Consider the following 25843-nt stretch of genomic DNA (forward strand, 5'->3'; position numbering starts at 1 on the left):
CAACTGCTTGTTGGAGCATCCGGGCCTCGTCATCTCCTCTGATTTTATTGTAGTCATTTTCATTTAGCCGCATCTGTAAACCAAATAAGAAAAGACCTCTGCTGAGCCATATGTCACCCCATTAAAAACACAGTCATTCATTCAGAAGAGAAGACTTGCTTTTTTTTTTATTTCTTCCCCAATGAATCCAGATCTGTGAGATTTTATTGTCAGATACATTCTTAGGGCCCCTGAGGGTGTGTAGAGTTTTATAAAGCAACAAACAACATCACCTCTGTGTGGCACCAATTGGGAAATGATAGGAGGGATGGAAAGAGACAGGGTGCTTGGCAGGGTGCTGTCAGAAGGAATATAATCCTCTGTGTGGAGCCATTGTGCGGATGTGCTGAGCGGGAGAGACTAACCTGGTCGGGTTATGTGGGTAACCGTGACAATGGAGCATTCAGGGCCTATCAGATTAGACGTCAGGAATCTGCTTCCTCTCACTGAAAGAATATTTCACTTCCCTACCTGTATCTAACGAGCCTGTCCTCCTAGAGGACAAAGAAGTGAGACAAACAAGCAGTACACAGCCATGTTGTTTTTCAGATCAGTTTCTCTCTGCACAAACACACTGCCTTTATTACCTCTAAACGGGAAGCATCTGGATATAGATTTATTATGATGTAAAACCCTGCTCACCAGACCCACTGAAAATCATTCCTGTAGCACACCCAACTAGATTTGAATAGCAGCGTCCCTGAGATGTAACTCTTGAATTTTTATTCTCCATTTCCAGTCAGACACACACACATCCATCAGTGACTCAGCCAGTCACACATGCAGGCATGCGCTGTCGAAAATGGAGCTGCCTGCCATCAAGGTTAACAGCAAAATGTATGATTTCAAATTGAGGTATTTTCTAGCTACAGAGGAGTGGCAGCGGAGAGGATGAGTGCACCCAGCTGGGGTTTTGAGCTGCCAGATTGCCTGACTGACTTCACTCCCTCTCACTCTCGCTGGCTCTGAGGGCAGAGTGGAGCGATGGCAGGGGTGTTTGGCTCCCAGCGTCAGTCACAATGCATCATGCAGCAGCCAGCCCACAGCGGGTAGAGGGGTTGAGGGGTCTCTTCATGTAGGGCATGTCAGACACTGTCGTGGCAATTCACCTCTTGCACTTGACTTCAATGAGAAAAGAAACAATTTCTCAATACAGTATTGTCACACTTTGTTTATTACTCAGAGCATTGCTCCCTCACACTCGATACAGACATAGAAGCTGCTGCAAAGGAGTGAGCCCTGAAGAGTGGGGTGAAAACTCCTTTGTCGCTTTTACACCAACCTCTAGGACTGTTGTGACTACTCTTATCTGTGGTTTTATCCATACGAACATGGCAGGATATGCTTCAGCATGAACAGATGTTCTTTGTTTCTCTTTCACACAGGAACATACTGTTCAGACACACAGACATGGTTTCTGTGACTGTCACTAAGCGTTTTTTAACCTTTCAGAAGTTCACACAAGCATTTTACATATCCATACAATAATTCCCCTCACAACACACCCACAGATCGGTCCCAGCTGGGAGACAGGGGGAAAATGACAAGTTACAAGAGGAGGGAGGGGGGGGGGGGGTTTCTATTATAAATGGGAAGGTTGTGGTTATGAAGGGGTAAATTACAGAATCTGGTGAGCTATAAAGGGAAAGAGTATGTTTGGAAATTGTGATAGTGGCTTGGAGGAATTTTTGGACGTAAGCTTCTTTTCAGACATTTCTCCTGGCAGGGGTACTCCGAGGTCATGTAAACTAGTTCGTCTTTGTTGAGTTTTAAACAGGTCTCCAGGCAACCTCTCCTGCCCACAGCTCGCTTCTCCTAATAGTGTTGCTTTGCTGTCAGAACAACTTCTTGATAGTAGCCACAGAGGAAAACAAACATGCAGGCAAGGGAATATGAGATCTCCGATCTGAGTGTGTGTGTGTGTGTGTGTGTCTCTGTGTCCTGCTTTTTCATTCCGATTTATTTTAATGACACATTACACATTAGCAAAAAACAACACGAAGCACAAGGTCATATGCTCAAGGTCAGTGAAGGCGAGTCCAAGTGCACTTGTTTGTTTTGTTTACAAAAGTTTGGAAGACATAGAATTTTAAAAAAGGGTTTGGTGATTAATCCTTGTCTTTTCAGCTTGTCACATTATTGGTCTCATCCCTTTTAAGCAGCTGTGCCAGTCACAGTGGGACACGATGAAAGTGGCTCACCAAATGAAGGGAAGAGTGCAAATCAGTTCCTCCAAGTAGGTAAATAATGTTTTCTGTGAGCTGCAGACTGTGACAAGGCAAGAAGCAAATATATAGCACCGCAAATGTGTTGCCCAAGGCAGATAATGTGCGTTTGTAAGTTGAATTGACATTTGTGGAGATATTGAAAGTCTGGTCAACTTGTTTTCTATGTAGATGATAAATGGTTTAATTTTGAAACACAAATGATCCACACAATAGCCATTCTGTGCTGATCGATTTTTGACACAGTCCTATCAGATTTAACCAATATAATCATGTAGGCACAATCATAATAAGTATATTGCAGTCAAAAATGCATTTTAAAAATCAAAGAGAGACTTCTTTTACTGTGGTCATTATATACACTTCATGAAATCACTTAGATACAGTCAGAGTTGTCAGTTTCACCACAATGGACTATTGTGCATACCTGTGCTGCATTTGACGCAACACATATACGTGCTGCTGCCTTCAGATGGCTGCAGAGATGTAATCAGCTGAGCAGGAGGGCTTTCATTCAGTCTACAGACAGTGGTGCATAAAACAGCCTGTTTTACTGACTGTAATCACATCACAGTTGTGTTTTTGATGTTGATCTAAATCTGTCAGGTGGTTGGAGAAAATTGGATTGAAGCGTTTATGTCCATTATTCAATTTTATTCTGTAACGCTGCACATGTTCATCACCTCTTTTATATGGGTTTGCTTGTGATATTACCACTTTATCAGCTGAGTGATACACAGACTGAACCACCAACTCCTCTCTGCGCTACTAGATTTGCATTCAACTTCTATCTCTTTACATAAAAGTTACACTTTCTCACCATACTTGCTGCACAGGTCAACCTGATGGACAATGTGCACTTAAAGGTGAAGGACATACCTATTTGTCCTACTGCGTCTTGCGCCACATTTTCTATGAAAATCTCCAATTCAGTAAATGCCTACTTGTCTAATTGCTCTTGAAATGAGAAACTCAGCCTACATCTGTGTGTACATCCCGTACTTAATTTGGCAGCATATTAATCATGCATACATGCATGTTCATTACACTTGATGTGTAGCAATACATGCTCTTCTGAGTTATCATGTAAGTCATAATATGAATATTTCATGACACATCACTGACAGTGACTGTTACACCCTCTTCTTTTCTACCTTCTTTCAGTTTCATGGCGTGTAAAATGTTGTTGGATAATTAAAAATAGAGAAATGCGGTTGATTCAATATTCTCATCTCACAAAACCCTGGAAATGAGAGCAAATCCACATTGAAGAGAAGAGGAAAAAAAAACTCAACGTGGATAGAGTGTGTTTGTGATGATAAGCCAGGATGGATTATTTTCCTGCCATTCTGACAGCCCAGATAATGCAATTTATTTAGGGCGAATGGAGACGCCACAAGTGCCGCTCTTGTAACAATAGACCCTCAATTTTCTTCGTCAGTCTCGCCGTGCAGGCCTGCTGAATTGGGTTGTATTGAATTGCTGGCATGTTACTCCTCCCTGGTCCACTCCAGGCTGATTCAGTGTGACGCTTGGTCCACGAGGTGCTCACTAAGAGCGCATCGGCTGCTTTCTGCTGTCTCAGGCTTCTGGCACTGTAGCTAATTGCAAGTGTCATGCTTTTCCATAGTTTGTGAGTGTGTGTGTGTGTGTGTGTGTGTGTGTGTGTGTGTGTGTGTGTGTGTTTGCATTTGTGCATGTCCGTGTGTGTTTGCTGGTGCAGAGAGGAAGAAAACATTTTAGGCAGTTGAAAAGAGGTGAAGTTGAAAATGGAAAGTTTCAATTTACAATTACGGGGACGGGATAGAAATAGAAATCAGAAACTCTACTCTAAAATTGTCTATGTGAATTTTTTTATGATTGCATTTTTTATTATTGTGTATTTTTAATGTAGAAGTACATATTTTAACATAAATGTTATTAGACTTTTCTTTTTCTTCTTGTGTCTCCAAAGCTCCATTTCTTTTATAGTATCACATACACATGATGGGTTGATCTACATTATTAAAATATGATTATAAATTGATAATGGCACTATAAATAAATAATAAGTTGGAACAGTTTAATATATTGACAAGCTAGTCTGAGAAATTTGAGTAATCCAAGCTTGATTGCAACTTTCAGCGCACTCAGTAATAATTAATACTGTAATGGATTACATGATGACTGTTTTTGACATTACAGACTGCAGTCTACATTCAGTGTTGTTTTCACCCCTTTCACCCCTGGACACACACACACACTCACTCACAAACACTCACACACACAGGTGTGTATATATGCAGGCAGACACAGGGCACCACATGTGGTCAGACAGACAGAAATAGCTGCTCCCTCCCCTGCAGTGCTCATCAATCCTAGTTTGTCAGAGGCTGCACCGCTCAGGCTCGGTACAGTAATCACATTGCTACACCTGCTCCATCTACAACCTTCCCTCAAAGATATGAACACATTCCCAAAGGGTGCAGGGTGGCATCTGCAGCCTTTTAAGTGGCCAAGCTGAGTTCAAGCTCTGTTTCACAGTATCTGACTTGTCAGTTTTCCTTCAGCGCTGATGTCCTACCAGTACAGCAGTACAGCTGAGTTTATATGTGATCCCTTTGGATTTATAGCGCTGTAAATAGGTGACTTTTACAACCACATGTTCAGAATCAAGATTTTGGCTCATAATAGTTGTATTTAACAAACCAATAAATTCATCAGCACTCATTAAAGCTACTGTAGTTTCCTATGAACAATCTGTGAGTTTATTATGGTTTATACCAGCTGTTCCCAACTTTTGATTGATGACCGTGACCCCTTAAAATGTCACAAGTCGCTTATGGCTGCAGTTGTGAGCAGTTGCACCAAACAGCGTTCTTCCTTTCTAACCTCAAATTGTTTCATCTGAGTAATTGTTAAGAGGCCTGCAAAGGTAAGAGTTAATGACTAACAGTTGTTGCAGTGGATTAAAAGGGAGAGGTGGACGCCTGATTTCAAGCAGGCGAGACGCGCTGACCCTCCCCTTTGTGTTTATGACCTCATAGACTGTAAGGCTGAAGAGTTTGGTGTAATGCTTCTCGCTGCAGACCGGCAGCCTTTGCACACATTAGATTGTCTGACTTTGCAGACTGACTGCTGGGGCGCTGACATAATCAGCACAAACCAGAGCAGCTCCACCAACAAGTAAACGTAACCTCTGTCTCTCTCCATCTCTTCTTCTCTCCTCTCCCACCACCTTGCCCTCCCCTTCCGCCCTCATGTAGCTCACCTCTGTAAATCAATCCCTTTGAAGTGATCTGAGACCGCATCAGGGTCTGTATCTCTGCGCTAGAGAGAAGTGTTATCTATATTTCAGCAGAAGTAGGTTTCATTTTTCCCCTGGTGTGTATTCAGCTTGCCGGGCAGTAATTGTAGCTCATCTGCAGCGAGTGACTTGCCTGTCTAGGGGGACGTTGATACATGGATTGTATTCCTACCTGTGAGTCTGTCTGCCTCTGTCCACGCTGTCAGGGGAGAGATGGAAACTTGGAGTCATGCAGGTCATACAGATTACTCAGTCAGACAGTCTGCCTTGGCAAAAACAGTCATTACTGCTTACTATTAGCTTGGCTTTTTCTGGTTGAAGTTCATCAGCTGATTAGTAGATTGTTATAAAGAAACCAGCAGGTCAATAAACCTTGTTGGAAAGAGAAAACAAAGGTGAACAGTTAAATTATCACCCAAACTGTCATCATCCATCACAGTTTACAGATGACTTCTTGATTCAACTTTGACCTACAGCACTTGCCATAGTCATTAACAAGAATTATGAGGGTGCTCACATTTGGTTTAGATAATATGGGTAAACTATTGACTCTTTTATGACCTGTTCAATCATCAGAGTGCTTATTTGTTGCCTGTTGCGCATGTTTTGACACGATAAAAGTGATCTGACAAAACTATGAAAACAAGACTCAAGTTGTATTAAAATAAATGTATGTCATTCACATCTCATGTGCTTTGTGTAAGATAAAGTAACTATGAATTATCTGCAGAATACTCTTAATTTAGGCTTTCCTCAGATGTGGACTCTGTCAAGGTGACGTGCAACATTGACAGACACACTTTCACCAATGTATTATGTATGCCATCTCTTGCTCTGTCTCATCACTGTACGCACAGAACACATGTTCACTGTAGCCATCATGCAAGTGACAATATGAATATTTCACACTACAGACTCATCGAGCCATCGCAGTGATGACGACAGTGACTGTATTTAAAGCCATTGCAGTTTAGTCATCCATATGGCTGTAACTGTTCTGTGCGCCTCAGTACCTTTTAGGGATGTACTGTAGCATTAAATTTTAAAGGGGCAGCTCTTGCCGGGCCCAGGTGATGGCTTATCACGCTCAAAGAGGGGGAACACTTGAACAGGCCGAGGCATGATCTCTGTCTCAGCAAAGCTATTACAAGGTTCAGTGAGTCTAAGCACAGCAACACAGCGGGTGATAAGCAGGTGTATATACAGAAAATGTAAGTGCACGTGTGTGCAGTTTTGCCGTGTGCGTGTGTGCAACGTAGTGTTTCTGTCAGCACAACCTTTTCAGCGGGCTTCCATTCAGTTGAATTTTGCTAACTACTCAGCTTCACACTTAATAGGACGCAAGACATTTCCTCTATCGCAATCCTCTTTTATGGTCTGTACTAAATCCTGCGTGTATGTATGAGTTGACATCAGGGAGTAGCTTCCCAAATATGCCACAACACTAAGATAATCTCTCTCCTGAGAGGCTTAGGAAAAAACTTAAGATGACCCTATAGAGCAGTAAAATGTCACACAGGAGAAGATGATTCAAGAATTTCTGCACTGCGCTGAAGAGATGTTGCAGTGTAAGTTCAGTGTCGGGGAACAAGACTTTATATTGATTGTATGAATTTGTGTCACACAGCGAAGCTCAGCCTTAGAAGCTGAATCCTTGTATGTGTCTTTCGTTATATCTATGTATCTCCTTATGTCTCTCTCATATAGAGCTATACAGACAGTCTGACTCATCTCTCCTCTCTTTTCTGACTCTTGTGTCCTCCCTTCTTCTGTCTTTTACACAGAAACAGAAAGACACTAAGTAGGAATGTGAGAGGCGACCTATTTTAAGACCAGTGTGTAATTAATCATAAGCTAGCAGCAAGCATTAAGAGAGGAGGAAATGTATGATAGCTCCCTCTGTGACTTTCTGTCCCTCCCTGGCTGACATTTTTCTTCCTCTCTCTTTCATTCTCAGTCCATCTCTGTCTCTCTCATACTTGTACTCATACTAAATTTCTCTTTCCCTCTCTCCAATGGACCATAGTCTCTCTCTCTTAATGCTTTTTTAATCTGTTTTTCACTTGCATATTCATTCTTAGCTTCTTCACATATATGCACACACACAAACATTCCTAAATGAGGAAACAGAAAAATTTCATCCCAGTCACAAGTTCCTTGTTAGGTGTATTCATGCATTTAAGCATTTATTTTTGGGCAGAAATGTAGCTAGTTATGGACTACAAAAGTCCATAACTGCTGTCTCAGTCCTGTGTACTGTACATATGTCACCAGTAAGTCTGCAAGCTAGTGTTTGTGGACATTATTTGATCTTTCCTCGCTCCTCACTCCTCGATCTTCACTTGAACCGGAAGTCGTTCTGCTCCACAATCTAGCAGGCCGTCCCAAAGCTCTTATTTCTGCTCTGAGGAGCGAGGATACACAAGAGCAGCCATCACAGCTGTTACCAGCTGACATGCCCCCTTATTGGATATCAGTTATTGATTGGATGCTGCAGCTGATCAGACTGATCTGATACATCACGACATAACTGAGTGGAGACAGATTACAGATTCAACATAAGTGTATCATTCCCTAGATTGAATTTGTTTTCTGATTCAACATCTAGTTCAGAATCTGTTAATTGTAACTTTCTTCATTTATTAGAAAGATTTTTCTTTTCATGATCTGTTATTTCCCTCATTGACTTTTATTATGGATGAAATTAAAGTCAGATAGAGTCTGTCTGTCAGAAAGAAACACTTTTTAAACACATTTATATTTTACATAATTTGTCATCATTTCTATTCAGTCACATGTGAGGCTGAAAATTCCTGAGCGTCTGGTTTGATATGAGTTACATCATTTCAATTTTCCCTGAAACATTTAGCCTAATAAATAATTTCCAGCATTCAAAAGACACCCTAATCATATTCTGGGTTATTAAATAATGAATTCACAATCAGAATATCAATAAATACAGACACAAATAATGAATAAATAATATAAACACACTCTGCCAGTAGAAATGGTTCATGTGCCTCTGAGCGGGACACAGTACACAGTATAAATACAGCATGCAGGTTTTTATTCATGTGCAGGTGTTTGTCAAACAGGTAACAGACTACAGAGAAAAAACACTGTTGTTCTGTTGTTGGGTGCATATGTGTGCAGACAAAAACTCCATCAAAAGTCGCTACTGCTGTTAAAGCCGACTGACAGCTGATCCAGCTGTAATCAGCTGCCGCCGTCATCAGAAACGGACATCGCTTCACGTGACGCTTCAGAGGAAAGGACGTCTCATTTCTCTAAAAACATATTTCCTCCTTTCCTCTCTCCTCACACGGTTTCTTAGCGTCTCTCCATGCCATGCTCAGTGGGAGGGTCTAAGACGCAAGGAAAGGACGCAAGTGAGGGAAACGTGGATGTAATTGAAGGGACTTGGACTGCACCCACGGTCTCATTTGTGTGTAATAAGTCATTACTAATTGTCTTCAGATTGGATCAATGTCCCATTCTGCTACAGTAGACCAGCTCAGCTCTCAGTCTGTATTGCCACACAGTCAGAAACACCATTCATCTGTGCTGGTAGATGATAGCTGAAGAAAAGCCCTTTTTATCTCATTATCACAGCAGTTTTGCTAAACTTGGTCAAATTATGACAATAAATGGTTTCCCAGCTATTGTGGAATAGGAATATGAATACACTTTAAAAGTTTTTAAGGCACTAAACACATGCATGCCCACACACAGTGAATAAACACAGTTGCTAAGCGCCAAACTTGCCAAAATTTTTCCTAACTTTATCAGTCGGTGATGCCATCCACCTAAATCCTTAAGAGCTTATGGATTACATTTTAAGATGTGTCACTTTAATTTTTCACGACGGCAAAGAAAACTCATCTGTAGTATTGCAGTAGAAAAAAAAAAAACCCAAAAAACGGAGCTGTTACTGTCTGCGGTGTGATTGACTGAACCCTCCTTCACTGAGGCTACCTGATGACCTGGACCTCAGCTGTCAGTTACACTGTGTGCATCACTGCCTTTTCCACTGCAGCAGATACATGTCCGCCTGGGCTGTGATTCAGAGTGGAGAGATGTCTGTGTAGTGGAGATTTAATACCAAAAAAACCCCAAAAAAAACATGCAGAGATACTTAGATGTCAGAATTATCTTTGGCAGTACTGGAAGCGCGTCTCCGGCAGATTAATGCACAGGGAGGAGATTGCAGAGCACACAGGTATGTTTTCAGACTGAAACTCAAGGTTGTGTTTTTTTTATCTTGAATATATGTTTATGGTATTTTGAGGAAAACCAAAATAAATTCGTAATAATTCAAACTTTACTGAATACCTGTTTCATTCAGCTGATATTCTTATACAGGTTATATGCAGTATCTTATTCTTATATATTTCAAATGGCACGCACACACGCACATGCTATTTAAAACTTCATAAAATCACCTTCATCTTTCAACAAAGACACTGGATTTTACAGTGGATTAGAGAAACCAGCTGCCTGGAATTGAAGGCGCTGTAAGCATTTTGATATAAAAGTCATACACAAGTCACTTAGAGAAGTATATTCACCAAAAAATATAAGATTTTGATATTTTAGATATGCCAGAGTGTTCATGTTTGAGTCAAAATAGCTTTTCGCATTTTCACATCGCCTCATTTACCTGAAGAGTTGTTGCGGACAGCAATAGTGAGAGTAGATTCAGTTATTTTCCCTCATGAAAACATACCAAAGTTACTGTCACCGGCAAGCTTTTATCCAGTCTCGCTCAATGCGACAACAGCAACGGAGCAATAGCAGAACAATAAATCAGCACACAGCCAGCGGAAAAGAACAAACTGAAGTCCCATCATATTGTTTTTTCCTTTCTTTTTGGAAAAATATTAACATGATTCATCACAATTTATCATCATTTAACCATGAAAAATGTATTTCTCAGTAGTTTAAAGGTTGAAGCATTAAATGTTTTTGGCGGCAGAAACAGTAGACGGACAGACACTTTCATTTTCTCTCCTCCATTACCTGACATTTTAGAGCTAACCAGGTGCTCACACTGACCGTATTCTATATATCTTTTTTTGTTGAGCAGTGTCATGAGATGCGGATTTTACCATCTCCATCAGTACATCATTAACCTTTAAGCAGTGTATGTTTTCAAATCACGTACAGTGTTGTTTTTTCACTCCGCTGATGATTTAAGAAATGAGCCTGTCTCTAATGGTTTTTCTCATTCAGCGAATCACTTTTATGTATTTTCAAAGGCAGCCTTTCCATCACCTCCCCTGCCTAGTGTAACAGCAGTCTCTCTGCAGCGGTGGGAGTCTATCACCCTGTTTCACAGGAAATTGAACACACGCTCACGTTATATCTCACCAGCATGCAACGAGTCAGGGTCACACAAACATCCAGAAATACACACGCATATGCTGGCACATGTAGACATGAATAAACACACTCACACACACACACACACAAACGACAGTATTCCCAGACTTTCAGGGGAACTGCACTCTGTGTTCTGCACAGCAACTCTCTGCTCATACATCATTAAGTGAGTCGGGGTGTTATTATGGAGAAGATGCAGTGTATTAGATGGCCCGACAGATTGTATCAGGGGCCGCAATCCTATCAGGATTGTATAATAGAAAGACACTTAATCTGGCAAGTTCCCCATAGTCCTTCTTTGCTCACAGAATAAAAAAATCCCTATGCCCGCACTGCGCTTTAACTGTCCTTGTCAAATTCTCCTCCTCCCTCTGTCCCATCCTAAAATATAAGAGCCATAATTACAACTTAATCTCCTCATCCACCAAAACATTTCCCATGAAGAGGCAAGGAGTTATAGCCCCGCAACGTGAAATGTGTTTATTACCTTCTCTGCAACACGGTAATGTGCCATAAAAATAGCTGCCCGCCAGTACGCATGACTGGGCAATGATCAACTAATTTATGAGGACCTTGGCTCATCAGCAGAACCTGGGATGTAAGGTGGGAGAGCGGCAGGAGGGGGAGGGTCGACTCAGCACATTGTCCTTCGTCTGGCGAGCATCAGTCATGATAAACAGGGGCGCGACAGACACAACAACAGCCAATCAGTCACCGTGTGGAAAGTCACAGAGACAGGGACGAGTCTACGTACTGTCTGCCCGCTCTTCTTCTGTCTCTGTCATAGAGCAGTGAGAGGGTGACAGGGGCATAACGCCGGCTCGTTTCCTGTCATAGTTTGTCAATATTCGAGGTACTTTCGTAATGCTCTTTCTCTGTAGAAAGTAAATTATGAATTTGCCAGTTAACCCCTTCTCTCTCTCTCTCTGTCTGTCTTTACAGTGGAGAATAACCCGTGCCAGACTAACCCCTGTCTCCACGGAGGGAGCTGCCTGCAGGAGGGTGATGGCTATAGCTGCTACTGTCCTCAGGGCTTCTCTGGAGAGAGCTGCGAGATTGGTGAGTCACTGGCAGGTCAAGGCTGAGGGGAGAGACCTCTGGGGTTACAGCAACCTCAGACAGATGCTGTGTCACTGTGGCATAAGGGAAATAGAGTCAAAGATGTCGGGATAACATTTACCAGATCTACTCTACTGTGCAATTAATTCAGGAGGGAACCACCGGCTAGCGTGTTGGCATTGTTTCCTTGTTTATTAGCAGGACTCTGCTGGAGACTGGATACAATCTCACTGCACACAAAGCCAAGTGGAGCTTTCCTGTCAGGTCCAGAGGTTTTGGATCAAGCTCCCTGACTGAAAGTGAATGGAGAATATCCATATGCTACAAGTCAGCCAGCTGTGACAGAGACTGCTCAATGTGGGCTATATGTGCTCAACTCTGTGTGTGTGTGTCTGTCTGTCTGTGTGTGTTTTCACCTTCTGCCCCAAGAGTAGTAGGCAGCTCATCTTTCCACTCAGCTGTGTGATGGGAGAGTATGGCTGTCAGAAAATTGCTGTGCGATGTTTAAGGTGTATGAGCGTGCATGTGTGTGTGTGTGTGTTTGTGTGTGTGTGTATGTGCGTGACAGAGACATGCAAGGACACACAGGCCACAGAGGAGCTATGAGCTCAGTGATGGGTGGAGTAGCTGATTAAAGTGCTGGAGCAGCAGCACATGTTCCTGCGGAAGAGAGAGGACAGGGAAAATAAAGAAAGGAAGAGGTAGATGTGGCATTGGCCGAAAACATCAAAGTGACTTTCTTACTTTGAATGACACCTCTAGAAATACACCAGCATGAACTCCACACGGTTCGATTGAGCTTTAACACATCGGCACAGAGTTGATGTAGACGGCGTCGAGTCTGGCAAATAGATTCTGGGTCTTGGCCAAATAACCGGGGTTGAACTATTGTAAATATTAGATTATATACAGAAGCTGCGCTGTTTAGTAATGTAATGTGGGCATTTAAAAAACACTGTTTCAATACTTGTCTTTATTTCTGCAATTGCCTTTTTTTTCCCCACAGCTTGTTTTCAGCTCCATTTGCTGTATAAAAGGCCTTGGAGTAAATCTAAGGACATCTGATTTAATATGTGATGTTTATCTGAATGAAATCACTTTAAGAAGCGAGTGTAAACAGTTATTAGACAAGATGCGCCATCAATGTTACTTTTCCTGAAGCTCATAAATTAGAAAAGAACACATTGAATCCTGTTTTAGTCCTTTTTTTTATCTCTGCGTGTTACATATTCATGCATACACAGACAATAGGTCTGTGAGGTTTTAAGGGTCATAAATTATGGAAGAGGGGTCATAGATCAGGGGGCAAGGGTCATGAGAGGCATATTGTCCTGGGTCTGATTATCAATAATCTTTAATGCTTATACTCTAAAGCACATATTATGCAACATTTAGGTGTGCTTGTGCATTAACACCATCGGAGATCAATCAACAATCAATAATTTGTGACAAACACATGTTAACTGCATGAATTACACACATGTACTTTGTAATTTGGTTTGATTTGGCGGCGAGTGAGAAGAAACATAGCGGTTTTTGTAGGCAGATGGAATAAATTATTACATTTTAGCCTGAACGTTAGGAGAAAAGCGCATTCATAAAATATTTGTTATTTACTGATTAGTTCTGTGCCTGCGTGTCTTTCCTCTCAGGAGTGTTTAAACGCCTTTCCCAGTGTTACAAAAGTGTTGTGATGTTGATTATGTTGCTAAACAGCTGCATATCTGATGTTTTAATATTAATTACAGCCAAAGGCAAAAAGGTTAATTGCCTATAACAGCAAAAGTTGACCACAATTTTACCAACGTGCTGTTCTAAAGGAGCTACTGCAGGCGGTGAGAAAAGTGTGCTTTACTTTCTGTCTTGCATTTCCTTCAGTTCATCATTCATAGTTGACCGGATCATTGAGATTTAGATGCAGCTCCATTATATTTAGAAAAGCATATAAACCAATATACTCTGCGCTGAAATGATTATTGAGGTAAAATGAGGCAGTGGCACAACAGCTGAAACACACCTTAGAGGCTGTCTCCAGGACTTGGCATGTAGCTGCAATTATTTGGGAAGAAGCATTTTGAGGAGCTGCATTATTGATGGCCTGTGTTTCTACTGTTGGTCTGCAGTTAATATTTATGAGGGTAGGGGTGAGAGAGAGAGAGAGAGAGGCGCTGCTATGGACATCTCAGTGTTAGCATTCCAGCTCTGCTAGATCTTGAGACACCCCTTTCCTCATCTGTATTCCAAAGTGAAGAACTTTATCTAAACTGATTTGAGACTATCAGTAAAGACATATGCACAATAATGTCTAACACCCCCAAAACTGTAATCTATAAGTTATGGTATCCCATTCATCATCAGGACCAGTAAAGCCTGGATCCTGCAGCAGATGAAGTGATTAACGAGGCACATCATCACAGTCAGTCAGTTTGATGACCATGTGCCGAGATACAATAATGAATTTAAGTTATTTTCTACAGCTGAGATGAATGTTTGTTCACAGATACAAGAGATTAAAATATATCCCAAGACAAATGCACCTTGGGGATTTTGCTGTTCTACTGATTATGTCCACATAAAATAGTCAGATATCTCAGTCTTAATGTTTCTAATCCTACTTGTTGTTTGCACAACTGCTGTTGACAAGCGAGAAGTGACATGCAAGTTTGTTTTGCTGCTCTGAAAAAGTATCAAAAAGATCATTGTACATCAAAGGAAATTCAATAAATCCAATAGTCCTCAAGGCTCGCTGGTCTTGGACTGGACTGAAGATCAGTCAGCACAAACAAAAACGAGAGCAGTGCAATAGAATCTAAATAACACTCAAAATCCATAAGTATCGACAGATTTTATACATTCTACAAAATAACCCCAGATGAAATAACCAACTTTCAAAAGCAACTCAAACATTGTTCCTTAAAAGTTTCAAGAGTGAATGAATAACACCAATTTCTTAAGTCATTTTGTGTGTTCTTTTTTGTTTGTTTGTTTTTATTTGCATCTTTTTGCATGTCATTCCACTTCATTTAGGTTCCAACATTCCAATTCATTCTCCAAAAACAACCTTACGTTACGTTTGAGTGAACGCATTTCAGATTACATCGATATAATGTGACTTCCTTTTCTTTTATAAGATGATTTTGGCTGAGTAGGAGGGTGGATGGCTAGATAGTTGGTTAAAAGCAGGAGGAGAGCACAGTTTGAAACCACTAAGTGGACATTTTTACTGTCACGTCGGGTATTTTACTGCTGTTAAACCAGACATTTTTACCATCACGTCAGGACATTTTTACCGCATTTTACCAATCATTTTGACCATGACCATGATCTTCCCCTAACCCTAATCCTAAGTGGTTTTTGTGCCTGAAAACCTAACCAACTGCATTAAATGACATATGAAATGTCCTTAAAGGTGGTGAGCTATTTATACGTTTATTATATAAATTTATTATATAATGTCTGCTGTGAGAAAGGCTTGGTGTTAACATTTATGTCAAGTTGGAGGAGAAGTCCGAGAGGTGCTCAGAACCATTGAAAGTTAAGATATCTATAGTTCAGTGGCAACTGAGAAAACTCATTCTAATGATAAGCACTGTGTGATACTGTATGGTCAAAAGCTCCAGAAAAATCAAGTGGACTCTTTATATAAATGTGTTAGAATTGTGTTTAAGTGCAATATTTTTAGCTCTTTAAATGAAAAAATCCACGGATGGAGCAATGAGGTCACCAGCATTGAGTGATTTGTTTTAAAGGTTAAGATACATCCTTGTGTTTTCCATTTATATTGTGTCTGTCTTGTTGGTTTTTTTTCCTTTCTGGATCCTGAAAGTAAAATCTCATTCCCTTTGACAGCAGCAGCTATTTCTGTTCAGTTCAAATGTGGTTTGTTTTGGAGGGAATGCATTAACCTGTCGCAATCTATCTCTCAACACAGGTCAACAAATCACTGTGATTCTAAATGGAACAGGAGTTAGGAAAATTATTTCTGGTCCAGTGCTGTTTGTTCTTCAGAAAGGCATCAATCAGTCCATCAGACAGTCAGGAGAAATAAAGAGAGCAGGCATGTAAATAATTTCAAGCAAAGCAGCAATACAGATTCTGTAAGACATTTGTATGCACCTGAATAAACTACAACATAGATGCGGATGTATATAACACAGCTGTGTTTTTTTTATTTTTGGCTTTTCACAGGAGAATCAGAACTAATAGCTGGTAGAGGAGGTTTTGGATTTAAAATTCAGAATGTGTTGTGGGGTCAAGACGGTAAATGATCCTCTTAAAAAGGAGGAAATTACTCTGATCGCTCTCTTCTCTCTTCCTGTCTTTCGACCCGTGTCCCTCTTCCTCTCCATCCATCTTTCTCATGGCTCAGTGTGGAGTCCCTTTCTCCATTTTCTCTGTCGCTTGCATGATGAATTAGAGGAGATAACCGCACCTGAGCAGCTTCCGAGAAGCTCAACAATTTGACCAAAGTGACACGCTCCAAAAGGTTCTCTCACTTTTTCTTTTTCCTCCTCCTCCTTCTCCCTTATCAGCGTTGCCCTTTTTTCCCTCCTGTGCTCTCTGACAGCTCCTCAAGAAAATCAGTCAGAAAAAAAACAACCGGAGTGCAGGCGGGCACAAGAAGCCACATGTGAGATACACACCTACACGGTCCCATCACTGCCTTACAAAGTACAGTAATCTGCAGTCAGATTCACAGTTGGTTTGAAGAACTCCCAGGTCAATTTGAGCAAAATAAATTAAATATCAACATCTTATATCTAGGCACACAGCAGTGTCTTTCAGGCTGGTTGTCAGCTCGACAGGAAGCACACCTGATTTTTTTTCTTTTTTAATTTTGCACCTCCACACACGCTTTGGCCTTTTTTCCAATCATGGTGATTGGATCTGAGGTTTCCCTCCTCTCCCCTGCTCTCCATCCCTACTCTGTACTTTTTATCAAAAGCGATTTTTTTTTTCTCCCCTACTTTACCTTTTTATTTCTCTGACCACATCTTCAAATCTTCACCCCGTTGCTGCTCTTTCACCCCCCCCTTCTCCTCATTTTCTCTCCTGCTCTCCTCTTTTATTAATCTTCCATTTCTCCTTTCTCTGTAATTTTCTTTGTCCTCTGTCTATCACTTTCCTCTCTGCCTCCCTCACTCTTTCCTGTCTTTTTGCCCGGCACCCCTCCAGCACATTGCTCTTTGGCAGGACCTACAGTAGCGCAGCATCGAAATTGCTCTGCACTGCAGAGATAGGGGTGAAAACAAGCCTGTAGCCCCTCCCCAGCATTTCTCCCAAATAACACATTTCATTTCCGGCCACACTTCCTCACTCCGCTTGCAACCCCTAACCTCTACCCCTCCTCATTCTGGCTCCGTGCTCTTTCTCTCCCTCACTCTGTATTTTCCTGTCAAAGGCCAATACAATTATTCATACAGAAATGCCTCTGTACTCATGCATAAAATGAAACTTATTCAAGCTCACATGCTCACTCACCTGCATACTCGAATTGCCAAATAGGCTCACAAGGGTACACAAGAAATATATTCTGCTTTTTTTTACTTTCTTTTTTTATAACTGTCTTCTTCTGACACAGATCTGCCCGCTCTCTCTCTCTCTCACACACACACACACCTGTTTGGCACTGACTTATATAAAACCAATATGTACTCAACACTATATGAAGAGCTAATGCATAACTCATGTTTAAAGAGGCTGAGAGAAACGCCCCCGCTGGGTTTCTGTATTAACTAATTCATCCTCTGGGACCCACTCCACTCATATCAGCTCATATGATTGAGCCTGAAAGATTCATGAGGTTGTGGCTATTAATATCACTGGCCCCTAACCCACCTTAGCAGTGTGTCCACAGATCTGAGCGATGAGGTCAAAGAGGTCGGAGAGGGGGAATGGGAAGGACAGGATAATGGATGTTTTATTGTAGATACACATGAGTATTTGAGATATTGGTCAGCAGATCCCAAGACATCTAGTGATTGTGGGTGAATTGAGGCTAAAAGTGAAGTCGGCATGCTTAGAGCGAGAAGTGCATGCGATAAAGCAGAGAGTTAAACAAGTGTGTAACAAAAGTGTAGGGCCAAGAAAGAAGGAAACAAGCAGATAGATTCTCAGTGAGTTGTAGAGGGTATGTAGAGGAAGACAGATGGAAAGGGCCGGTGCTGCCATGCTGCTCCCCCCCAGGACATCCTATTCATTCCTTCATTAATGATGGAATAGATTTATGTGTTTGGCTCCAAATCCTCCCAGTTCTATTGGTTAGGTCAATGTGTTGTGGAGTTTTACTGCTATGTCTTGCCTTCCACTTTCCCTGCAATGTTACTTCCAGCAGTGGCTATACGGTGAAAGAATGCACCGTTAGAAAATGATGATTCATATAATGAGAGATTTCGTAGCATACGTGGAGTACAACAGCAGAGACAAACATAATAGTGTTGAATGGTAGGAAATGAAATTCTTGATTTTAACTGGAAACTCTTACCAAAATCTATCTACCTTTTCCCGGCAAATTACCTGCAGGAAGCTGGCATTTTTAGCCGGTGTGTGTCTGTGTGCACATGTGTGTTTGCGTACTGAAGGCTGTCCTGAAACAAAGACGTCTCCCTGAAATCTCATTAATACTAACAACCATCACACTCCAGCAACTCCAGCCAAGCTTAGATAGTGTTACATTTCCCAAACTAAAAAATTGAAGCATACAGGTTGAAATTGGAAACATTAAAGCATAAATGTAACAACTGCCCGAGTATTTCAAACCATCCAAGGGTTATGTTATAACTAATAACATTTTGATTAGACTTTTATTGATAATTCTGTAGTATTAGGGCTACCCTTAGAGTTTCTAAAAACACATGTATGAACATAGTTGTTCCTTTACATCCATGTCCTCCATGGATCATCAGCTGGTTAGTATGCTGACTTTTTGCCAGAGGCATTCAACTTCAGCCTCCGTCTTTTGGCATTATGTCATGTTTGCATCATGTGCATATTAAAACCTTTACCAAGATTCTTGTTTTTAAATTAATCAGCTGGAAACCAATCAAGTCAGGGAACTTTAGCGTTAGCATTAGTTGGCTGTTGGCGACAGTCGTCATTTCAGCTGACAAAATCCACCGTCATATGCTAGAAATGAGAAGTCTTCTTTTGTTTACTTCTGTGTGAAATCGGAGACCCATTGTTTCACAAATTACTTAGAATTTCAGTGGTATATGTGTAAACTGCATATGTGCGCTATGAGAATGGAAAGGCTGACAGGTGTAGCAGCAGTAAAGAAGAGGGGCAACGCTTACAGAACAGCCCATTCTCCCGTGCATGTGTGGTCAGCGCTATAAAGATGCGTTTATGCTCCCATAGCACCACTCTGACATAATAAAACTGGTAGAAAATACTCACATATTTTACACATAATCTAGCAAATATAAAAGAATAATGTCAAAGAATAAGAACAATCTACATTTTAAACTTTAATCATGGTGAAATATCCAGGTTTTACCAGGAAAAGAGTGACATATCCCCTAGAAAGACAGAAAAACCTTCAACCCAAATGAAAACAAAGCAGCTACAGCAGTCTGACAGCGATATAACAACAAATGACTCAGCACAGGGGCTCAGATGAACCATGCACGAGGCTGGATGTGACAGAGTGTGTGGAAATGGCAGAGTACGTGTCTTCTGTGTGATTGATGACCAGCAGTTTGTCACAGTTTGTCGGCAGCTGAGGAGCTCTTAAAGAGCTATGATTGGCTGGCTCAGCCTCTCCCCCTATGCCTCATTAATTCATCCACGCCACTGAATTCCTCAATCAGCATTATGATTGGCTGTATCCTCCCTCCACACTCACCACCACCCATGCTCTCGCCCCAATCCTGCCAACACCACCAGGAGTGCCTGAGCACTGATTGGAGCTGCTCAGCCCGCAGTTGATTCAAGCAGTGATACATATACACACATTCACACGCAAACACACATACAAAACTGGTCAACGCATAGAAATAAGTCATAAAATTGCAAAATTCAGCTGTGATCTAACAAAAATTCAGGGAAAAAAATGAATTCTCATGGAAGCTCACAAATACAACCACAGTCACCTGTGGGTGTGTAACAGTGTGCAGTTAAACTCTGTTCATGCAAGATAAGAGATGACTGGTTGGCATCATTTCCCAGTTTTCAATAAGCGTAGATCCTCCTTCCTCTCCAAACTCCTCAAGACAATGAGAAACAAAGGACATACTGGCTGCAGAGTTGAATGAGAGTGTGTGTGTGTGTGTGCACGCGCATGTGAGCACTGCATGCAGTATATCTTTGGTATAAACACACCTGCAGATTAATGAGCTGCTGGCCAAGTTGCCAGGATTCACCTCTTTCTTTTTATCAGGTTTTCATTCTCTCTCTCTCTCTCCTACACACGCACACACACACACACATATCACACATTCGCCACCTCAAGTTGACTTTACCATTCTTCTTTGTAATTTACTCGTCAGCTGAAGTGTCTGGTACAGTTGAAGTGTCTGGTACAGTGGATGAATATGCAAGCATGTGGCTGATACGTGTTTAACTCAGCGTGTGAGTGCACTTGTGTGTGTGTGTGTGTCGTGCTGGATAGACGGAGGCAATGACTCTGTATACACTGGGTGACAGCTGTAGGAGGAAGTGAAGCATATAAAGGCTGGCCACGTAGAAAGCGGGACAAATTGATTTCCCATGAAGACAGGGAACTGGATTTTACATAGGAGGGCCTTATCAGCATTCCAGAAACACTCACACGATGACACACAATTATAGACACACAAACACCTGCAGACTGGGACACAATCTTATATAATCAAGTATGAATATGAATCACATAGGCTACATTCATATAAGAGCGCGCACACATGAACACATGCAGTCCTTGACAAACTATATTCATTTTATAACCCGTAACCTTTAAATAACCTAAACTACAACTGAATGATTAATGGTTTTTATATCAAAATTGCAAAATCTGAAAAAGTGCAATTTTCAAATTTTAAAAGCTGCGTTTTAAATTCTAATCTTATAATACTATTTATGTTACATAGTTAACGTTGTCTTAACAAGCTGTGGCTATGACAGCATGTTTCACCAGCTATCATTACATCTCTGGTTGATAAATTTACTCAGCTGAAGCTAATTAATTTTAATTCTGTGAATTGGCAAAACAGTGAAAAAGAAATGTCTCCTGTTGCCTTGTTAATAATATTAGTATATAATAGTATTTTCCCTTTTTTTTATAAAAGACCAACAGATTGTGTTAGCTACCAAGCAGATAGCTTGGTGGCTAACAAGTGTAAATGTCAGAATCTACCAGTTAAACTTTTAATTGCATGTTAATACTCTTTAAGTTTACAACCTTAAAAACTCTAAAACAAGACCTTAAAGATTCAGAGCTGTGAAGTAGCCAGTCCTGCCACTCATCCATCCATCTATTCATTTTCTTTACCACTTACCCTCTAGAGGGTCACAGAGGAGCTGGAGCCAATCTCCGCTGACACTGGGTGAGAGGCGGGGTACGCCTGTAATGTTAGGTAACGTTAGCTCAAGCAGCTACAGTGCAGAGCTGTTAAAACTACTGTAGGTGTCAAAACTTGCCAGCGGTTTGTCATTATTACAATAACTGGCCCACTATACAGCTTTTAGCAATACATATGACACTTTTGAATGCCATTATTATATATGGATATTATTAATTTTGACAAATAATAATAACCACCAATATTATATCTTGTATCTTTATACATGTGAGCTAAATTAGTGATTTTTTTCTATAGAACACTGGACAAGAAACTGGACAAAAAAGAAACCTGTGAGGATCTCGACAAAACAAGCAAAAACACTTTTTTTGTCAGATACTATTAATGTAGAAACAAGATAATTTTGTGATCTTGCTTTGTAACCCACAAATATAGGCCTGTAGTTTAGTTTTTGGAAAATGATCGCTATCATAATATTGGTCAGAAAAATGAAATCTTCCTCAAATTGTTCAACCCTAACCTAAACATAATCCCAGTCATAATTTACTGACCATAAACCAAGTCCTAGACCTAAAATATCCCTTTTTAAGAACAGGGGAACGGTCATATGTTCTCATTTCTACTGGACATTTCTCATCTTTCTATCCTTGTTGAGGGGTTATGGATCCTCACAGATGTATGAACACACACATACAGTACATACACGTATACAGACATGAACACACACTGGGGTGACCTAACCCAACAGTACAAAACGGATTTCTTTCTTATCTTCGTGGCCGCAGGCCAGAGATGTAGAAAAAATAGCAAGAGACAAGACCAAGACAGAGCAGAGAAGAGAAAGAGGGAGATGTCAGCAAGAAAGCGTGAAAGAGAAGGAGACAGAGCAAAGATGATTGAGAGGATAAAGTCCTTGACTGGGCGTGAGTGTGACTTACTGTCAAACAAAAAAATTAGCTGAAAAATAGTAAACAACTCCTTCTTAAGATTTACCGGAGATTGGTTTGGTTCACGAGCTTTTTCTATAACAGAAATAGATTTAAAGATTCAACATAAGAGGTTTCTCCACTCAGAAACACATCCTTATATAATTTCACTGTCAATGAGTAATTGATTCTGACAGGACGAAGGAAAAAATAGATAATTTCATTCTACTATTTCCTCTTTAAGTATGTCAGAAATAGCGACAGGAGGCAGAGAATAGCCTGTCATTCACCCCTCTGGGGAACTGCTCTACTTTAAGAGTAGAGTTTTTGTATTTTTTAAGTGTGCACGCTCACACAAGTGAGGAGTAGGAGAGAAGGAAGCAAGCAAGGAGGGAAGGGAAGAGTTTAGGGAGGATGGAGGGATGAAAGGGAGGTATAGAGAAAACAGGAGGAAGCAAGAAAGAGGGGAGGGTGGAAAAAGAAGAAAGACAGATGGAAGATGGAGCGCTGTGGAGAACTGAGGGAGATGAGGAAGGAGGGAACAGCAGGTGGAGGGACGGAAAACGATAGCATAAGCGATCTATTTTAATAGTTAGACGCGTAGCTCTTTCAAACTGATGTGAGGTGTGTTAACGATCACACCCCGGGTGTCTCGGGCAGATAAAGTTGTCAAGGAACGGGCCAAACCCCACACAGCCCAGAGGGACGCTGCCGCTGCTAACACCGGAAGCCCTAAAGGGACACCTGTAAACCCTCCTGACTCAAAGGAAATTAGCCTGGTAAGACCCACAGGGCGAAGGAGGATAAACTTGCCATTTAGAGATCTCCAGAGGGAGCGAGAGAAAATAGAAGGTGAAAGAGGAAGGAGGAAGTGACAAATGAAAAAGAGGTATGCAAGGGAAGTAAATGCAGAGAAGATGCTGTAGGAGAGAAATGAAGAGAAAAAATGGAAAGAAAAGAAAGGATTTTTTTTTTTGTTTTTAAAGGTTGCACCTACAATATATATATGATGCTGCTTTGGGTCTATTCTGCGTTCCCTTTCATTTTAAAGTCCTCCACTTCTTTTCTTTCTCCATCTGTGAGCAGACAGAAATAGAGAGAGAGGCTTTATGATACTGATGGCACTTGTGGCAGCTTGCTTGGCTTCTTCTGTCCCTGGCTGCTTTTTCCTGGCCACTGGCCCCCTCCCACACAAAATATAAACAGACACTGAAGATGGAGCCAGTAAGTAGACACACACACACACACACACACACACATAGCGTCACTGCGTAGAGTCAGGCTGTCAGAACTGAAGGCTAGCAAAGCGATGTGAGATGTTGTGACACTTTACCTCATTACATTTTCCCAGGCTGTTATGAATGTTGCAGCAGTGCTGTCAACCAAAGAGAAGACCTGTCTGGAACATACTGTGGGCACACGCATCTATACACTCACACACACACACACGCACACACGGCCTTGACACATGCACGTTAACATTGCACCACATGAATTAAGATGAATACTTTACTGCTTTTATATTTCATGTCGTGGTGTGATTTTTTTTTTGGAAATGTCTACAAGGCAGGTTTTAGGCTCACTTTGCTCGCTTCCCCTTGACGCACAAGAAAATCTGGTAAACTCTGACAATTTGGATCATTTCCTGCATGCGTGCGGCTCTCAGTACATCGTCTGAGCTCCAAGATGTAATTGCTTCTGGGGCTAGCGGTGAGGTAACATATCCCTGTTCATCCTAACATCTTAGCCAAGTAAAACGGATGAGACGTTTTTGTCTGTTTTCACCAGAAACCCAGCGATGAAGAACTTTTCTCCAGAAGCTGGGTTCTCTGATAGGTTGATCAGCATTGCACTGAAGTCTCTGGAGAGCAGCACAGAGCCGTCGGCTGTACCAAAGCTGCTGTGTTGTCTGTCTGTTTCCTCGTCTCCCTGCTGATCCTGATCCCTTTGTAATCCACCTGCACCCAAACACAGCTGAAAGCCCGAGACTCTACAGTATACTGCTAGCACAGACGCACACACACACACAGACACACAACTCGCGTGTCCATTCAGACAAACACACACTCACAGGTGCCACCAGATAAATAGGTACAGTTCATACACAGATACTTGTATGTATTGCACATTAGATCAAACAGACATAATTATACTTGTTAACATTTAAAAAGTTATCTCACATTTATGTGATTAATTAATCATTCTCTACATTATTGTCCATTCTCTCTCATGTTTGACTCAAATTTTGTTCAAATAAATATACAAATTTTTTTGCTGTGAACAATACTTTATCAAACATCACTGTCACAGATGACCCACATTTGACCCACTCACACAGAAGCAGACTGTCACAGTCAGTCCCTGGTTGTCAGTGTTCACACAGACTTTGTAACGATATTTCAGCTCATTAAAAGCTGTCAATGCAATGTATCGAGATTCAACATGATGTTGAAGTTATCTGTTGTAATTTTGTGGGGTTTCTTTTCTTTACACAGCCTCTTTATGAAAAGTGAATTCAACTCGGGTTCTGAAATCATGTTCAAGTATGTTTGAAACTGTGATGAGCACGAGGGAACGTAGATCTCCCATTGGGATGTAATAATCCTGACTTAATTCTATACTAACACACGCAGTAATCCTGTGCTTTTTATGAAACATATGTTCCCCCTCTTTCTTACCTTTGTAGGTTTGCCTACCCTTTGTCTTAAAACAATACTCACATGACTATATTGTATATCTAGAAGTGGAAAATCAGGGTCAACCAGACTAGCTTTAGATTCCTGAGACATTTCACCTCCCATCTAAAAGGCCTCATACTGGCTGTGAAGAGATCTTTTCCTAATGTGATTCCAGTGTAAGAAATGCAGGACAAAATCCACAGTTCTCATTGTGTGAAAATGTATTGTGAAGCTAATATAAGGCTTCAGCAGTCTGAGTCAGACAAATCTACTGGGTATATTCCTAAGTTACAGTCTTTTAGTAACATTAAGAGAGGATTTTGTACTATGTTTTATCCATTTGATACTTGATTTGACTAACTCACACTGCTGACGCCTCCTGTCAGCTTCAGCTAAACTTTCTAATGTATTTTTGGACCGGAGCCACCATTTTTTTCAGCAATCACCAGTTTTGCCATGTGAATATTTTTTTAAGACAGACTCCAAAAAATGTTCACCTATCCTTTAAGGGCACACAATATCGTGTGTTTACAATCTAACAAGCCTAAAATGAACACCTTAAACCTTTTCCTCATCTCTGCTGGGCTGCTCAAACACCTGAAACGTCTTATTTGAGGTAGCAGAGCAGATTCATCTCGTTGCAGGGTAGAAATCCTGTTACACACAGAGAACTCCTGTGTTATTATTCAGATGCTACAAGATGTCTGGTGATACCAATGTGATCTGACAGTCCCTGCTTCAATCATGTCTG

At 41.1% G+C, this 25843-nt stretch overlaps 1 protein-coding gene across 6 annotated transcripts in view; it reads left to right on the top strand.

The window, feature by feature from the left end:
• ncanb (neurocan b) overlaps positions 1 to 25843 on the top strand; it is a 186784-nt gene that overhangs the window by 113657 nt on the left and 47284 nt on the right. For 4 of the 6 annotated variants that reach the window (XM_067597343.1, XM_067597346.1, XM_067597344.1 and 1 more), the window contains one exon: positions 11875 to 11991. In XM_067597343.1, coding sequence (XP_067453444.1) covers positions 11875 to 11991 — 117 coding nt within the window. Of the gene's footprint in view, positions 1 to 11874; positions 11992 to 12192; positions 15371 to 15922; positions 16126 to 25843 lie in introns of those variants that run through there. The other 2 variants (XM_067597348.1, XM_067597349.1) reach the window with 2 other exon arrangements.

The sequence above is a fragment of the Thunnus thynnus genome, chromosome 8 (assembly GCF_963924715.1).
Source record: "Thunnus thynnus chromosome 8, fThuThy2.1, whole genome shotgun sequence".
Classification (NCBI taxonomy): domain Eukaryota; kingdom Metazoa; phylum Chordata; class Actinopteri; order Scombriformes; family Scombridae; genus Thunnus; species Thunnus thynnus.